At 36.1% G+C, this 17,911-nt stretch overlaps 2 protein-coding genes across 2 annotated transcripts in view; one reads left to right on the top strand and one right to left on the bottom strand.

Annotated features, from left to right (window-relative positions):
• LOC107440757 (fatty acid hydroxylase domain-containing protein 2) overlaps window positions 1–17,659 on the top strand; it is a 39,262-nt gene extending 21,603 nt beyond the window's left edge. Inside the window, exons 4-6 of the mRNA XM_016053771.4 lie at window positions 12,100–12,308; window positions 15,357–15,629; window positions 17,144–17,659. Coding sequence (XP_015909257.2) covers window positions 12,100–12,308; window positions 15,357–15,629; window positions 17,144–17,267 — 606 coding nt within the window. The 3' untranslated portion in view covers window positions 17,268–17,659. The remainder of the gene's footprint in view (window positions 1–12,099; window positions 12,309–15,356; window positions 15,630–17,143) is intronic.
• LOC147815919 (uncharacterized) lies at window positions 9,065–10,478 on the bottom strand. The gene has a single exon (XM_087157763.1). It carries the CDS (start codon window positions 10,277–10,279, stop codon window positions 9,086–9,088), a length of 1,194 nt encoding a protein of 397 aa, XP_087013889.1. The 5' UTR covers window positions 10,280–10,478; the 3' UTR covers window positions 9,065–9,085.
• Window positions 17,660–17,911: the final 252 nt, after the last annotated feature.

The following is a 17,911-nucleotide window of genomic DNA, read 5'->3' on the forward strand; positions in this document are numbered from 1 at the left end:
ATAATTTAGCCAGAAAATTTTTTTAGAAAATCTAAAAAATTCCTCCCTCTTCATGCCTCAAATTGGGTTTTTGTAATTCACAAGCATCGAAAAATACTGCCAAATAGAGCAAATATCCAACACCAGTGTATTTGTAACAATTAAATAAAGAGGATTCAAAGCATATTTTGAGGTTTCCAGTCTTCATTCCTCCACCAGCTATGTTCTATCATGAGAGGAGAGGCCTCTTAAGACTTGGTTGGCTACGGGCTTCTTGGCAGAAAATTGGAAAAATTCTCAAAAAATCTAAAAGCATCCATTCGATTGTACTAAGCTGCTACCTTTTGACCACCAAACAGGAGATTACTCGATTGAGGAATTGAAAAAAAATGGTTCAATGGTGCATCCAGCAAAAATGGGAAGAAAAAAAACTAAAACTAACGCATATGCGAGATGTTTTTTTGCATGGTTAAATGCAATCTATCTACCACATCAAGTGTTCCTAAATTTTCCGATTAGCACCATTAAGAGATGCTACCTTTTGACCACCAAACAGGAGATTACTCTATTGAGGAATTGAAGAAAAATGGTGCAGTGGAGCATCCAGCAAAAATGGAAAGAAAAAAATCTAAAACTAATACATATGCGAGATGTTTTTTACATGGTTAAATGCAATCTATCTACCACATCAAGTGTTCCTAAATTTTTCGATTAGCACCATTAAGAGATCTACTTTACATCAAAGTGGTGTTCTATTACATCAAAACTCAAGGATAATTCCTGGCACTGTGAAACACCTGGAAGGTTTTTACACTAATTGGTGTAAAATAGCCACCACCAATCACCATGTTTGTTATTAAGCAACACTAAAATGTACAATTAGAGCCGTGGTGGCTCTAAGGAACCCAGGTTCGCATCCCAGTGATAGCTGGTCGATACGAATCCGACTCTCACTAACCACAGTCCTGGCGTAAAAACTCCTCTGTGGTAGACGGATGATGGATTAGAGTCCCCTTGCCATCAAACTAACCATGAAAGGTTTTTGTGGGGGGTTTTCCCATGTAACTCAAATGCGGATTAGTTCCATGTAAACATTCTTCCACGAAGGCAAATTTCTACCGATAGTAGATCCAGGATTTGCCTTCTCCTATGGATCTGGTTTAAGGCTACAGATTACTGACATTGGTAACGCAACCTCAACATTGCGTCGTCTGTTCAACGACGATTACATGGAGAGAAAAAATTATAACAGTAAGATATGATACACATGTGAATCAGTAACATTATTTTTAGAGACAGTATCAAGTAAGAATCAGAAATTGAGATCGCAAACAAACTTTAATTCTTAGAATGAATTGGAATAAATCATACATACGAGTAGCAGAGAGAATATTAAGACTAATTCAAGCAAGGCTTAACACAACAGAAGCTGGTATTAACTATTTATTTTAAAATTATTTGATATACAATTTAAAGAGACTACGAAATTAAAATGCAACTATCCTAATTACACAATCATGAACATTCCTATATATTTTTAACGGTGACTATTATTTTCTGCAGATGAAAAGCAACATTGAAGATAGCCGCAAACACTTACCAACTCGCAAAATCAAAACGCGCTCCAAGATTAGAGTTTTCGGAAGTAAAAATATTTAACGTGCAATGTAATTCTCGGTGTAAACTTTTTGCATTTTCGGTGTTTCGAGCTTTCGTTATATTGCATATGAGCACTCGATTTGGTATCAACTTGAAAAAAAATGTGTTCCTTCACTCAGCATTAAAGCTTGTTAAACATCAAATCCACAGAGATATTACACCACAGGCTTTACAGTGTACGAAACACAACCTTAAACTGTTCATATTTGACTTGAAACACCCCTTGGAACCATTCCTCTCACCCCCAAACCAAGAGGTAACCGTGGTAGCCCAGTCCTATATGCTCTAACCTTTGTAGCTCAGTGGTTAAAGTATCTGACTTCAGTCCGAAGAAACAGCGGTTCGATCTTCGATTCCTCTAGGACCCTCCGAGTAGGCACAATTTACGTGCTCGGAAAATCTGTGGAATCAAAATCCCTTGGTTAATCACTGAGCAATACCATGAGTACCGGAATCTGGAGAAAGTTTCCTTCCCCTTCAATTCTACGTTTAAATTGAGGCCTTACAACTGAGATCCCCTCTGTAAAGGATGGTATGTTTCCGGATCATCCTCAGTGATGCTTCCCAGACCTTCGCTGACAGTCCATTGTGCAGCTCTAGTCAAACGTAATTAAAGCACGAACCTACCCAAACCAAGAGTGCCACAACATGCGCTATGAGAACTCCTGTACTATAAAATTAAATGAAACAAAAAATTTTCGACTTTGAATAAATATTTAATATTGAATTATATTTTCATGCTTTTTTGTGACACTCTAAATATGTATGTACAGTCCGCAAAAAAAAAGATATCACCCTGAATAACTTTTGTTCTAATGATTGGATTTTCACGAACTAAGTGTTAATCTTAATGGTTCTTGGGGGTGACCTCAAATATGCTAATTAATTAGTGCTAACTATTAATTAAGTTACGAAATCAGACACAAAAATGTATTTTCTCTGAATAAACATATATTTTTTCTTACATATTTGGATTCTTAACCTTCAAAATATAAGGGGTAGCCGCAATCTGGGAAATATGGTTCCCATAGTTTGGTCAGGAGAGTGATCCAAAGTTCGTACCCCTTAATATTAATTTCACTTTTTACGTTTTTAGTCATATTTTAAAAACTAATTAAGCAATTCGAAGAAAATTTCACCCAGTCATAAAACTCATTTACCCAAAGATAATTTCACGAAAAAAATAATTTTTAATAATTGTTAATTATTTTTTGTTATTTAATTAAATTAAGGATGAAAAATTTTTGAATTATAAGGTATGAATTTTTTTATACCATATTAATCTACATATTTTTCAATTGAAAAATCGAAAGTTTCAACTGTTTTTATTTATTAGAAGCTGAGAAAAATTAAAATTAATTATTTTTAAGAAAATAATTTGGCGACAATGAAGAAATGATTAAATGGGGCGATTAATATCAAAATGTGATAAACTTGCGAGGAACTTGACTTCGCGCGCTTAACATAAAATTTCATTCATATTTTTTTCGCTAATAATCGTTTGCTTATCTTTTCATTTTTATTTTTTTAAGTTATAAAATACGATGTTTCTTTTTTAGTCGTCTAAAATTCTATTTGCACTTTAGTAAAGAAATTTGAATAAAACATTTTATTGAATAAAATACATTTTATTCAGAGAATGTGGAGTTTTATAAAAGCATGCTTCTGATAGAATATGATTATACAACAGATTGTGCTTCTTTAATGTGATTATTTTTTATTTTTTTTTCTCAATAACTGATAAAATTTCAATAATATACATACGAATGAATAAGTTTGGAATAAAATATTCATCAATTTCCTGAATATATATTTTATAAATATTAATAAAAATACGTAGTCAACATTTTTAAGAATCTCTCACAACATCGCAAATTTCTCAAAATCTTATAGGGTAAACTAACCAGTGATGGAATACTTAAGCTTAGCTTGTCTTAAAAAAAAATCATAAAAATTTCAAAATTTGTAATTTTAGCTAAATGACGTATTTGTTATTAAATGCATGTCGACATATTTGTTATTAAATGCAAATTATGTAAAAAAAAATTTGATAACTTACATAATATTGTTTTAAGCTTTTGGTGGTTTAAATAATAAGTAGTAAGATAACCAAATGAAGGAACAGTTCTTAAAATTGAATAAACACTAAATTTTCCAGTGAATGAACACTTAATTTTGAGAATGTTTGATGCTCGTTAGGAATCCTTAGGCCACACAGATATCTGTCTCCCTGTAGATGCCTGAATTGACGGATGTTAACACAGGCGGGCATTAGGAAAAAAAATCTTTTAAGTTTTCGTGCTCCCATTTCAGTATCTTAAGGGCCTTACGAGCTCTGTTTAAAAAGAGAGTATCATATCAGATATATATATATTGTCACGTTAAAGTTTTTATATTTAGTGAAGATTACAACATAAGGTTTTGATAATTTATTAACATCAGGAATTTACAAGCACCGGGAACTAGTCTGCGCCCAGAAGAACTCTTCTCTACATCATTTGGGATTGCTTAGGGCCTTTAGGCCCCATAGGGGCCTTTTACCCTTCCATCTGGTACTAGTGAGATCTGACTTGGTTGTATCTGTGGTAAAAGAGAAGGAGAGAGAGAGAAAAGAAGAAAACTAATGTAATCTTAGTTTAATATTGGATGTGCGCGACTGCAGCGCCCTAAGCCACGCCTACATTTGAAGTTGGAATTTAGTGCCAGTTATGGCTAGCGGAGAAATATCAAGTAAATAATATTGAGATAATGCAATCAGCGCCAATAAAGTTTAGCGGTAAATGTTGCAACTAAATTGGCCCTTTTAAAAGCCTTTTTAATATTAATATTTGTTAAAATTAATTAAAATTCGTCGAAAGTATTGCATCACTAGTTAGAAAGTATGCAATAGGTCTGATTTTAGAGTCCTCTATTAACATATCTGCCTCAAAAATTTTATAAAAATTTGCTGCATTGCATTTCATCGCCTTTTTAAAAAATTTGGAATTTAGATCAACAATTGTTTCAGTTAAGGTTTTAATGTGGAAATCTCTATGGATGGCACTATTTCTTATGAAGTATGGCATTCCACTCATTTTTCTTAGAATTTTATTTTGGAAAGTATTTAATTTCTTTGTTTGCTTTTTATTCAAGTTGCACCAGGCTGGGGATGCATAAGTTAAGATCGGTCGAATATATGTTGTGTATATGAATTTTTTGCTTTTAAGGGACATTTTTGAAAAGGGTCCAAGGATACATTTCAGTTTATTATTAATGCCATGGGCTTTACCAAGAATATTATTAATATGATCGTCCCAGTTTAATTTATTATTAATTGTGAGACCTAAATATGTAGCTTGGTTAACAATTGGAATTTGGTTTTCATAAAAGGTTAGAGTATTTGTAATAATTTGGCTTCTTGGCTTTTTAATAATAAGCACTTTGGATTTTTGAGTGTTAATATCAATTTTCCAATTTGAGCACCAAGTTTCAAGTGTGCTGATGTTATCCTGTAGTTTTAATAAGGCATTATTTGCAGATTTTGACTTAATAATAATTCCTGTATCATCTGCAAAGAATGCAGTGAGGCAGTTGTGATCAGAACTCTTCTCTACAATCACGGGATCGCTTTTATACTATCTCAGAATGTTCTAGAAGCTTCCTAGGAACAACGAAAGAGGAAATGACGTAGACTGAACATTCCAGAAGCTTCTGGAATGCTCATAAACTAAATAGAAAAATGAGTGTCCGCTTCCCGGATCGAACCGAGGATCTTCGGCTTTATAGAAGCGAATTCTACTCCTGAGCTACTGAGACTCGACATTACTCCCGTCTTAAAAGAACAGCGTCTCGCTGTTATAGGTTCCTGCATGATCTTGTTATTGGTCCGGAATAGGCCGTGGTCGCCTTGGAGACATCAGTTCTTGCATTTTGATTCTGAACTCTGGCGACCCGCATGTTTTGGTCTGTACTCGGTGTGCCTGGAAACAAGTCCTCTTGTGCCTCTGGTGCATAGTAGGGTTTCATCCTGAGAACATGAACGATGTCCTTTGGTTTACGCCTCCTGGATGTAGGGTCAAAATCTTGAACTTCATATGTGACCTCCGAAATGCGACGCAAAACTTGATACGGGCCGAAATACTTTTTGAGAAGTTTTTCGGAGCGACCTACCTTGCGCACAGGAATAAAAATCCACACCAAGTCACCAGGCTGATAGAACACTGCGCGATGCTTGGAATCATAGCGACGTCTTTCTCTTGCGCTTCCAAAGTGCGGATTCGAGCCAACTGGCGAGATTCCTCTGCACGGATCTTCAACCTCGCAATGAAGTCTGTTTCCGAATCCTCGATGGGGTACTGGAACATGGTATCTAATGTTGTTTCAGCCTCTCGTCCAAACGTCAAGAAGAATGGCGTATGCTTAGTGGTATCTTGCTTAGCTGTGTTATAAGCAAACGTGACGAACGGCAAAATCAGATCCCAGGTCTTGTGTTCAACGTCTATGTACATGGATAGCATGTCTGCCAAAGTTTTGTTGAAGCGCTCTGTGAGTCCATTCGTCTGAGGGTGGTATGCGGTCGTCATCCGATGAACTACGCTGCACTGATGGTTGATCTCGGCAATGAGTCTCGACTGAAAAACTTGACCACGATCCGTGATGATGGTTCTCGGAGCTCCGTGTTTTAGAAGAATCTCTTCAACAAAGAATTTTGCTACTTCTGGAGCTTCTGCATTGGGAATAGCTTTTGTCACAGCGTATCGTGTAAGATAGTCGATGCATACGATTACCCATTTATTTCCATCCTGTGATTTTGAAAAACGTCCAAGCAAGTCCATACCAATACGCTGAAATGGGACTTCGGCTGGAGGTATGGGGATCAGGTAGCCGGGTGGCTTCAGTGGGACAGCTTTTCGACGCTGGCACTCTTTGCAATGTGTTATGTAGTGGCGCACGCTTCGGAAAATCCCCGGCCAGAAGAATCTCTTTCGGAGACGATCATATGTTCTTGTCAATCCCAGGTGTCCAGCAGTAGGTTCATCATGAAAATGGCGGAGAATTTCTAACCGCATTTTCCTAGGAATGACTGGTAGCCACTGTTTTCCAGATGGGTCAAAATTCTTCTTGCAAAGGATGTCATTCACCATGGAGAACCCTGCGCTTGACAAGTCGGCTGAATTTTTGCAGACTCTGATGTGCTTGGCAAGCTGCGGGTCGTCACGTTGCTCCGAAGCCAAGTCAGTCACCGCAGCAAGGGACTCAACTCCTGAAATGTTTTCGTTAGGAACCGGATTTCGTGACAGGCAATCTGCATCAGCATGCTTCCTTCCACTTTTATAAATAATAGAGACGTCGTATTCTTGAAGCCTCAAAGCCCATCTTGCTAGTCGACCAGATGGATCTCGTAAATTGGCTAACCAACATAGAGAGTGGTGATCAGTAATAATTTTGAAGAACTTCCCAAAGAGGTATGGGCGGAATTTCCCTATTGCCCATATAGCTGCCAGACATTCACGTTCAGTGGTCGAATAATTTCTCTCGGCTTTAGATAGGGTCCTCGAAGCATATGCGATGACTCTTCTTCGTCTTGTTGCTGGACCAGCACGGCTCCTATACCATATCCACTGGCGTCGGTATATGCAGTTCGGTGGGTGCGTTTTCATCGAATAATGCCAATACAGGTTGTGAAGTCAGCGCCGATTTGAGGTCATTAAATGTATCTATGTGGGCCTGATCCCAGCAGAATCTTGAGTCTCCCTTTAAAAGTTCTTGAAGGGGTTTAGCACGGAAACAAAATTTTGGGATGAATCGTCTGTAGTAAGAACACAGACCCAGAAAACTTCTGACATTATGCACCGTCGTCGGTGTAGGGAAATTTTGTACAGCTGCGACTTTATCTGGATCAGGTTTTACTCCTCGTCCGGATAAAAGATGCCCAAGGATTTTGATTTCGTTAGCGCCAAATTGGCACTTTTTGGGATTTAAAGTAAGTCCGGCTTCTTGAATGCAGGATAGCACGCAGCGTAATCGCCGAAGGTGTTCAGGAAATGTGTGCGAAAATACAACTATATCGTCTAAATAACAAAGGCACATTTTCCATTTTAGGTGACGTAATAAGTTATCCATAGTTCTCTCGAACGTTGCAGGAGCATTACATAATCCGAACGGCATCACCTGGAATTCATACAGCCCTTCACTAGTGACGAACGCTGTTTTTTCCCGATCAGCCTCGTCCACTTCTATTTGCCAATAACCAGAGTGCAGATCCATCGATGTAAAGTATTGGGCCCCTTTAAGACAGTCTAGAGTATCGTCTATTCTGGCAAAGGATAAACATCTTTTTTGGTGACCTTGTTGAGGCGACGATAATCAACGCAAAATCGCCAGCTTCCATCTTTCTTACAAACTAGCACAACCGGAGACGACCACGGACTCTCTGATGGTCGAATGATGTCCCGTTTCAGCATTTTGTCAACTTCGTCATTGATTATGCGTCGCTCTGTAGGAGATACTCGATATGGTCTTTGGCTGATTGCTGGGTGGCTTCCGGTGTCTATTTTGTGTTTCACTTTTATTTTGTATTCTTGGCGCGATAGTCCGTAGTAGAATGCGTCTTGAAAGCTTCTCAGCAGGTTTTGCAATTGCATTCGCTGCTCCGTGCTCAGGGTTTCGGCCATCATTTGAGAGTAGTCGACTAGGTCAGTGCGCTTTGAGTCTACATCATCAACAACATCAGCGTATGAAGGTACTTCCGTCAACGTGTTCAAGTAGTCGGAGTTGGCAGGCTCAGCGTAACCAATGCACATGCCTTTTGGGATGTGACGTGCTTGTGCATGTCCATTAGCCACCCATATTGAAGTTTCGCCATTGATAAAGGAGGCTATAGAGGAGGGGATAGCAGTTCCTTGATTAATGCACAGAATTTTATTTCATTCGACTATTAAATCAATGTCTTCTTGTTTTTCTGGGGCTTTTACTGTAATGCGTTTGAAGGAACGGCCAGGGATGACAAAGTCAGACACAGCATGAAGGTTAAAGGTACAAGGCTTCGTTGGTTGATCTTGTAAAAATTCGTCAAAGGTAAGTTCAGCTCGGCCACAATCAATTACGGCTTGTGATGCTTTCAAAAAGTCAAAACCGAGAATAACGCTATGGCTGCACTTCGGCATCACGGTAAATTGGTAGGGCTGTGTTCGATCATCTATGGTCAATTGCAATACACAAGTACCCAGTGGTCTCACAAAATTGCCGTCGGCGACCTTAAGGATAGTGTCTTTTGAGGCTCGGAACATGACTTTTCGTCGTTTTTGTCTGTATGATTCGGAGATAACGGAAAAGGATGCTCCAGAGTCCACAAGTGCTTTTACGGGTTCGTCGTCGATGAGAATGTCGATGTGGTTTCCCTGCAATTTAGCGGCCAATGGAGGATTTCGAAAAATTGCAGCCTCACCTCCCACTGAGGGCGGAAGGCTTAGTTTTCCTCTCGGGTTGGCGACTGACTGGAACTGCGGTGCAGCATCGGCGATGGAGATCTCATACGACGTATCGGTGACCGTCCTCGGGCAGGACTAGGGGATCTTCGTCTGGCAGGTGCGTCGTAGGTAGTATCGTCTTCATAGTCAGCTGACGGATATCCTCTCGGGTTGTTGGATCGGTAGTCGTTAAATATGGTTCGGCGTTCCCGACAATAGCGAACGACATGCCCCGGTCGTCCGCAATGAAAGCACACCGGACGGTTATCCGTGGTACGCCACAGGTCGGTCTTTCGTTGGGGTTCACTCCAAGGAACATTATTTTGTGGCTTTGCGGCGTATGTAGTGAAACGTCTAGGAGGTCTTGCAATCGGGCGTCCTGTCGTGATAAAGGGAGGTCGGTTGGTTGTAAGGGCTGCTATGGATCGGTCCATCTCGTTTCGAATAGAAGCCACAGTAGTTTGCAGTTCACGGGGATGGACTTCGAATGGCTGCGCGTTTACATGTTGAATTTCGTCTCTGACAATCTGACCAATTAGCACAGCCAAGTCAGGTGCTTCGTCCACTGCGGCCATAGGGACAACATTAGGTAATCGGGCAAACTTGTACCGTCCCACTCTCTTTTGTCTCATTTCTTCTATGTACAGGCACCACTTTGTAAAATCGGCTGTTGTTAGGATTTCTCTCGTAAGAAGGGCTTGGAACACATCTTCTGCGACGCCCTTCATGAGGTGGGAAACCTTATCTCCTTCAGACATGGTCGGGTCAACCTGAATGCAAAGTCCGAGAACGTCTTGAATGTAAGACTGGATGCTTTCGCCGGATTTTTGTGCGCGAGACTTGAGGTGGTCTTTGGCTCGTCTGAGGTAGGATTGGCTGTCTCCAAAGGTCACTTTCAAACCATTTTCGAATAAAGTCCAAGACGTCAGTGATTCCTCGTTGTTTTCGTACCATTGTCTTGCGGTGCCGTCCAGGAAGAAGTAGGCATTAGCTAATTGCATAGTGTCATCCCAATGATTGTACGATGACACTCTCTGGTATTCCTTCAGCCATTTTGTCGGATCTTGTCCTGGAGTACCCCGGAAGATTGTTGGTTTCCTGGCTTCAGCAGCAACTGTTGGCGTCATCCAAAATGCAGGTTTCATATCCTGTTGGTCCCCAGTGGTCATATCTGTCTCTGGCACATTGGCCATGGCTGTCTTTGGCACAGTCGTTTCAGGAACGGCTTCTTTAGGTTTTTCGTATAGTCCAAATTCAGGTAGAAGTCCTTGGACTCGACGGCTTCTTCTAAGCCAGTCAGTGTTTTGCTCCGTGATATTGATTGGGAGATTAACTCTTACCCGGCGCCTCCACCAAATTTGTCACGTTAAAGTTTTTATATTTAGTGAAGATTACAACATAAGGTTTTGATAATTTATTAACATCAGGAATTTACAAGCACCGGGAACTAGTCTGCGCCCAGAAGAACTCTTCTCTACAATCACGGGATCGCTTTTATACTATCTCAGAATGTTCTAGAAGCTTCCTAGGAACAACGAAAGAGGAAATGACGTAGACTGAACATTCCAGAAGCTTCTGGAATGCTCATAAACTAAATAGAAAAATGAGTGTCCGCTTCCCGGATCGAACCGAGGATCTTCGGCTTTATAGAAGCGAATTCTACCCCTGAGCTACTGAGACTCGACAATATATATATATATATATAAGAAGACAAAAATAATCATAGTAGCAGTATTTGGTGGTAAATGTAGCTTATCGCAATTGAAGAATATGCTGTGCGACATTTTATGGTGAATTTGCGAACGTAATTTTCAGAATGTATCGAAACATGTGGATGCTATTTGCTAATCATCTTTATCCAAAGAAAACCATGTAACGTAAATATCTAGCAAAATGAAGCAATTTTTTAAACAATGAATCATACAATATGCAACATATTATTTCAACATCTTATTCTTAAACATAAAATATTTCAATGTTTTTAAAATGTCACTAAACATTCAGCAATTCATTGAGTTATAGAAAAGAGAAATATCGTAAATTATAGAAAACCTTGTGAATGTGCATTAGAATTACTATACAATCTACATTTTATTTTTCAAGCACTTTTTTTTTCTTCAAACTTTCATGCCTAGAAGACTCGATTAAAGCTGTAAAAATCATTATCCCTAAAATTTTGTATATAGCTAATATTGTTTATAGCTAAAATTTTGTATAAGTTATGTTAATTTGATTTTAGTATGAAATCCTCGAATAAACATAGCAAAAATAGCATAATCTAAATAATATCAGATAAAAAGTTCATGTATTTAAATTCTAAAAACTTATAAATCGATTCAAATTTTCTTTTCAAAGAAGAATAAAAAAAATTTTTTTTTTTTTTTTTTTTTTGCTTTTTGGACATAAATGAACTTAAAAATTGTCTATTGCCTAGAAACTTCGAGATGTTTTCTATTAACTATTAATTAAACCTCTCAGAGCAATCACAAAACATTATTTCAATTTTTTTACAGTCAGAAATTGGTTGCCTAGCAACCTAGTAAAATTAAGCCTTTCTCTTTTGAATCAGTCAATGGGTTACCTTAAAATATTTATTTGCGCAGGCGACTTTTTTTGGCGGTTTTCTGGACTATCGCCAAATATATAAACCTTTATTGCAACCCAATTTACGACCCAATTGTTTTAAAATTTTGTCTACCCCCCCCCCCCTAATTCAAGTCTCTAGATTCCAAATATGTAAAAAAAAATATGTTTATTCAGAGAAAGTACGTTTTTGTGTCTGATTTCGTAACTTAATTAATATATTTGAGGTCACCCCCAGGAACCATTAATATTGACACTTAGTTCGTGAAAATCGGATCTTTAGAACGAAAGTTATTCAGGGTGATATCTTTTTTTTTTTGCGGACTGTACTATAAAAACTTTGATTTCATGACATTTTTCAAATCATACCCTCATAAATGTCGCCTGGTAGTGAAAAGTTTTATTGCTTATTTTCTTTCTTATTTTTCAGAGAACGTCTCCGCAACGCTTATGGCACGTAGCGTCTCAAGTTTTATTCAACCAAACAGTCATTGCTGTTCCTGTAATATATTTCTGTTATATGCTCAAAAGCATCACTGGCTGCGACAAAGGATACGTTTTTCCAAAACTACATCGTTTCGTTTTCGATTTCATCCTACAAATATTGACAGAAGAAGTCTTTTTCTATTACTCACACAGGTAAAATACACTTTTATTATTTCCCTAAAAATATTTTTTTAATATTCGCATACAATTTAAAGTGACATGAACTATGCTGTTAAAACACAAAACTAGAACTGTAACACAACTCTATTTTAGGAAAAGGAAGGGAAAAAACAGCGTTAAAAAACTTAACAACTTTTAATTATTTTTAAACATAACAAAGCAAACCCAACAAAAAAACATTATACCAAAGAACAAATCAGAAAAAACATCAGTTACGTAACTAGATCAATGGTTATCGCTTTTTAATTTTTAATTTATTATCGTTTTCAAATAAATGATCTAGTTTATCGCTTTTAATTTATGATCTAGTTCATCGCTGCCTTGCTCAAGTTTATCAAGACGATTTTAGAAAACAAATGAATAAAAACTATTTACTTTATGTGCAGAAACTAGATTTGACACGAGTTTTTCAATTTATATTAACACTATGCGGTCCGCATATATTTAGTGATAAGTTCATTATTTATTATCATGCGACCGGTTCCGTGTAACTTGCTCCGCTTTGTAAAATAGTACTTTCTAGTGGTAGCGAAATTTAAGTTACTTTTAGTTTAGTATTTTTCCTTATAAGTAATTTTTTCACCACTAAATATCAAAAATTGCAAGTATGATATAAAATGAAACGTTAAAGCATCAAACTACTGAGCACAATGCTAACATAACGTTAACTCGTGAACTTTTTTGCACCAATATTGCTTGATAGGTCAGCTCTGATAGTATAGGAGCCTTATTCGTGAGTATTCATATTTATATTAAAATCACCTTCAAGACAGTAATTGCAAGTTAATAATAAAAGGAATATAAAATTACTTTAAATTATTAATATAAATACATTAAAAATGCCTGCTGGTTAAAAAGAAAAAAAAGAATTCTAAAAAAAATATCAAACAGCAGCGGTCGCCATAGCAACGAATGCAATGACGACGCATGCGTACTATTTACTATTACTCTTGAACACAGTTGAAAAGAGTGATGACGTCCAAATAAGGTGCCCATGCCATCAAACCCAAAACAACACCCATTTTATCAATGGGTAAGATAACAAACACAAAAATGAAAAACATGTACCAACACAATTAATAAATCTAAAACAATTCCGATCATTTTTATATATTAGTATTATTTTTTTATTCTTGCAGGTGGCTTTACGTTATGATATTAAGAAAAATACGCTTTTGGTATTTGTTCAACACATCAAAATGAATGTTAACAGTATTCAGAATCATTTATTATGATGCTGTTGCTCGAGTCAACTCATGATAGTCACGTGTTAGAATTTAACACAAACAAGTGATTTTCTTTTATGCTTATCCCTTTCGAGCTCCCGTTAAATACTTTTTTTCGAACAATCTATTCTGAGACTTTACAATACTGATGCAGTTTTACATAATTCACTAACTATTCCTACATATTCTGTACCTATCAAAAATGCGCCAAACACCATGATATCAAAAGTTTCTATTACCAAAATTAATTAAGCAAGATTGGCATCAATAATAATTGGCGATTTTACTCTCGTTTCCTCTCAACGAATGAGTAACAGTTTCTCATTAATTTTGATATATAGTATATAGCACATGTTTTTTGTTCCAAGTAGTACCTATTAACAAAATTAATTAAGCATCATTTGCGTCAATAATAGCAAAGTGATTTTCCAAGCTTATCCCAAATCAATCAGTAACGTTTCTCTAATTTTTCTTTTTAGTGCTTTTTAGCTTATTTTTGAATTTTATTAGCAACTGTTACCAAATCTAATTGAGCATAATTGGAATCAATTAAAAAAGGAAATTTCTTAAGGTCCCATCAAACCGAATAAATACTTTTTCGTCATTAACTTTTGTTTTTAGTACATAGATTGTTATTTTACTTATTTCAATTAGAACATATTACCAAAATTAACTAAACATCATTGGCGTCAATAATGGCATTGTTATTTTTTAAGCTACTCCCAAATTACTTGGTATAAGGTATTTAAGGAATAAATTTGCTTTTTAGTTCATAGCTTATTTTTTTAATTTAAATTAGTACCTGGTGCCAAAATTAATCAAGCATCATTGACGAGGAGGGCTATTTGAAGGAACTAACCCACATTTGCGTTGCATGGTGAGGAAAACTTCTCATTATTAGCCCGACGGTAAGAGGACTTGTAACCTATGATTGCCTGCGGTCATTACACCGTCGTTAAGGAGTAACCACAGCACGGAGTAAGAATGTAACCTATGATTATTACCACTGAAGATAATTTTCATCAACACAGTGGCAGCAACGTTGAACCCAACCTAGAAGACAAGGGAGCATCTAGATCAAGTATTGCTGCAAACTAGCTTTCGTGGAAGACTTTTTATATAGAACTAGGCCACGTCGTTTGGTTTATCAGGGCAGAGAAACCACGAATATTTCCCACGGCTAGCCGGACGGTAAGGGGATTCTAAACCATGATCAGTCTACCACTGAGGATATTTTACGTCTGCACTGTGGTCGGTGCGAGGTGGGTGCGGAATTCGAATCGACCAGCTATCACTGGGATCGAACCCGGGTCACCTCAGTGGGAGGCGAGTGCTCTATCCCCTGAGCCACCACGGTTCAATGCATTTGTTTGTATTAACTGCAGCTATACCGTTTTTTTCTTTATACATAACTTGAATTATCAATATTTCTTCCAATATAACATAATCGCGTAGCTCACATTACTTAGGCCGATTCAATTATTACAGAAAAAAATGAAAAATTGAAACCAACTGTAAAACAAATTTGTTTATTAATAAAAGTATGAAACGGCACTCGCACTCGTAAAAAAAAAATTTCTTTTTATTACAATTTTCATTTTATTTTGCCTATCTCTAAATATTTAATTTTCATTTTTTAAGCGCTTTTAAAATTTAATTAACACAACAATTAAAACAAAATTAGTTTAATTAAAATTAATTTAATTAAAACAAAAATGCCTAAAATATATTTTTGTAAGTTTTTAATATATTTTGTTAGTTCCTAATTTTTCTACATTTTTCATTTTATTTTCAGAATCTTGCACCACCCACTTTTATACAAGCGTTTCCATAAAAGGCATCATGAGTGGGTTTCTCCAATAGGAGTAAGCGCCATCTATTGCACACCAGTGGAACACGTCCTTTCGAATGTTCTGCCAACTTTTTTGGGCTCTGTAATTTTTAAATTGCACGTGACTTCCCTATGGTCTTGGTTAGTTTTTGCAACATCATATGGAGTAATAGTCCATTCAGGATATCATCTCCCTTTCACGCCGACTCCCGAATTCCATCACTATCATCATCATAAGTAAATTCAGCTATTAGTGTATTAATTACAGTAATTAATTCTTTACTTAATTATTTTATAAATTATTATTTTTATTGTATGATTAATGTATTAAATACTGCAGTTTAAAGCAATATTAATTACAGCTATTATTACAGCAATTTTAATAACAATAAATTGATAGAATCGAGTACTTACACTTCATGAAGAAGATCACAGATACCCACACATGTCACCGATGACGTCAGCACCAGCTGATCGCTTATAAGTAAAATGGCGTGTTAACGTTCTGCTAAGTTCCCTGCATAATTTAGAATATTAACTAACGCTAAATTAATTAAGTACAAAGCTGTATCTCACATAAAATTCGTTGAAATAAAATTCTTTCTCGTCAATGTCTTTTACTTTACTTAGATTTATCATTTGCTTATGTATTTTATAGTAACCTTGATATATTTTTGTTTTGAATACCAGGCCACTTCGATTCATAAATAGTTTGTTTATGTTCCACAAGGCTTCGTGCCTGTCTTTTTGTTAAGTAAGAAATATTTAGAGGAAGAATTTAAAAATTCCATTGTTCTTTTATACTGCTAGTTGTAAAATAGCCGCCACCATTTTTGTTATCCAATGATAAAAATCAATAATTTAGAATGCATATATACACCAATTCTTATAATAAAATTAGTTTGTAAATCAAACATCCTCGTAGCACCGAATCTTAAGAAGAATTCGAATTAGGCTTAACTGAACGGAAGCGGATGAAAATTTTACATTTTAAAACCATAGTTAATACAGTTCTCGTAGCTTTAAAAATTAAAATATAATTATCCTCATCACACAGCAAAATCATACATATATATTTTAGGGCAATTTTTTGTTTCTGTTGATGAATATCAGCGATGAAAATTACAACCGATTCTCGCCAACTCATTCCAGATAGTTGAACAACTTGTGGTATTCTAATTGGCGTTTCTTGGTGCTTTCGGAAGAGCGCCAACATTGGTGATTTCGGAAGTGAAAATAATTCTCGTATGGTGGAAAAGTGTGAGAGTTTCGTGTGAGTTTATTCAGTTTCTAAAGTTTAGATTAAAATTACATACTTTAAATCGTTTTTTAATATAAAATGTGAAACTAATTTTTAATAAAGTGTTCCTTTCACAAAATTTTTCGGGTTGTTCAACATTATATTAGTATAATTATTATTCCACAGTTTTTACATTTCACACTTAATGTGCATAATACGATTCATGGCGATTCATGACTCTTATAGCGATTAGGTCACGAATCCATTGCCTTACATTGTGGCGTAACTACCACTATAAATATTAAATACCAATTCACTAGTATATAAGACATGTCAACTTAATTCTTTCTTGAGATATCTTTTGATAGATGAAGGTTGAGATAGTCTATAATTATATCCCTTTAACACAACCTATTAGGAGTAACGGGATGATAATGAAAAATGTTTTTTACAGTTACTGATGTAACTTTCCGGCTAAATAATATCTATAAATCTGTCCTTTTTTTTATAGGTTTACCGAAAATTTTGGAGTTGCTGGAATACTTGATTGGCTGCATGGAACAGATGAAGAATTTAGAAAATCAAAAGCTTTTGAGAGAAACGTTGTTCTTTTATCATTATCACCAATCAGCTGATCAATAGACGAAATTAGAGTGACAGCTTTTTCCGCGAAGAAAAAACTACATTAAAATTATTCCTTGCATCCAAGAGTGTTCCTTGTATCAAAGAATGCTGCTTCTGTCAAAGAATATTCCAAATATCATAGAGTGACCTGATTACCAAAAGATGCTCTTTTGTATTAAAGATTGCCTCCTAGAATCGAATAATTCTCTTTGTATCAAAGTGTACTCTTTGTAACAAAGAGTGATCCTTTTACATTGTGGATCGTACATTTTTGTACGATCGAAACTACCAGAATAAGGTAAAATTTACCGGTTCTATGGAAACACCAAAAAGCTAGGTAATTTTTACCGAAGCGCTTTGGAAACAATTTTGGTAAAATTAACAATAAAATATGGTTTTATAATATGTGTCAAATTTGGTAACTGAGGGAAAAATTTGATAATTTTATCGTGATATCTTAAAACGAAGTATAAAAACTAATCATTCGGTTAAATTTAATTTCTAGTTTTGTATTTTTTACTTAATGTGCTATTACTGGAACTATAACTTTGATAGTCAGAATTTCTGGTAAACCGTTACGAGACATGTATTGAAAAATTTTCAAGTAAATGGTTTAATACCGTATATTTGGGTTTTATTGAACAGAATTATGGGT

The sequence above is a fragment of the Parasteatoda tepidariorum genome, chromosome 2, assembly GCF_982258835.1.
Source record: "Parasteatoda tepidariorum strain Cologne lab strain chromosome 2, Ptep-v5.0, whole genome shotgun sequence".
Classification (NCBI taxonomy): Eukaryota; Metazoa; Arthropoda; class Arachnida; order Araneae; family Theridiidae; genus Parasteatoda; species Parasteatoda tepidariorum.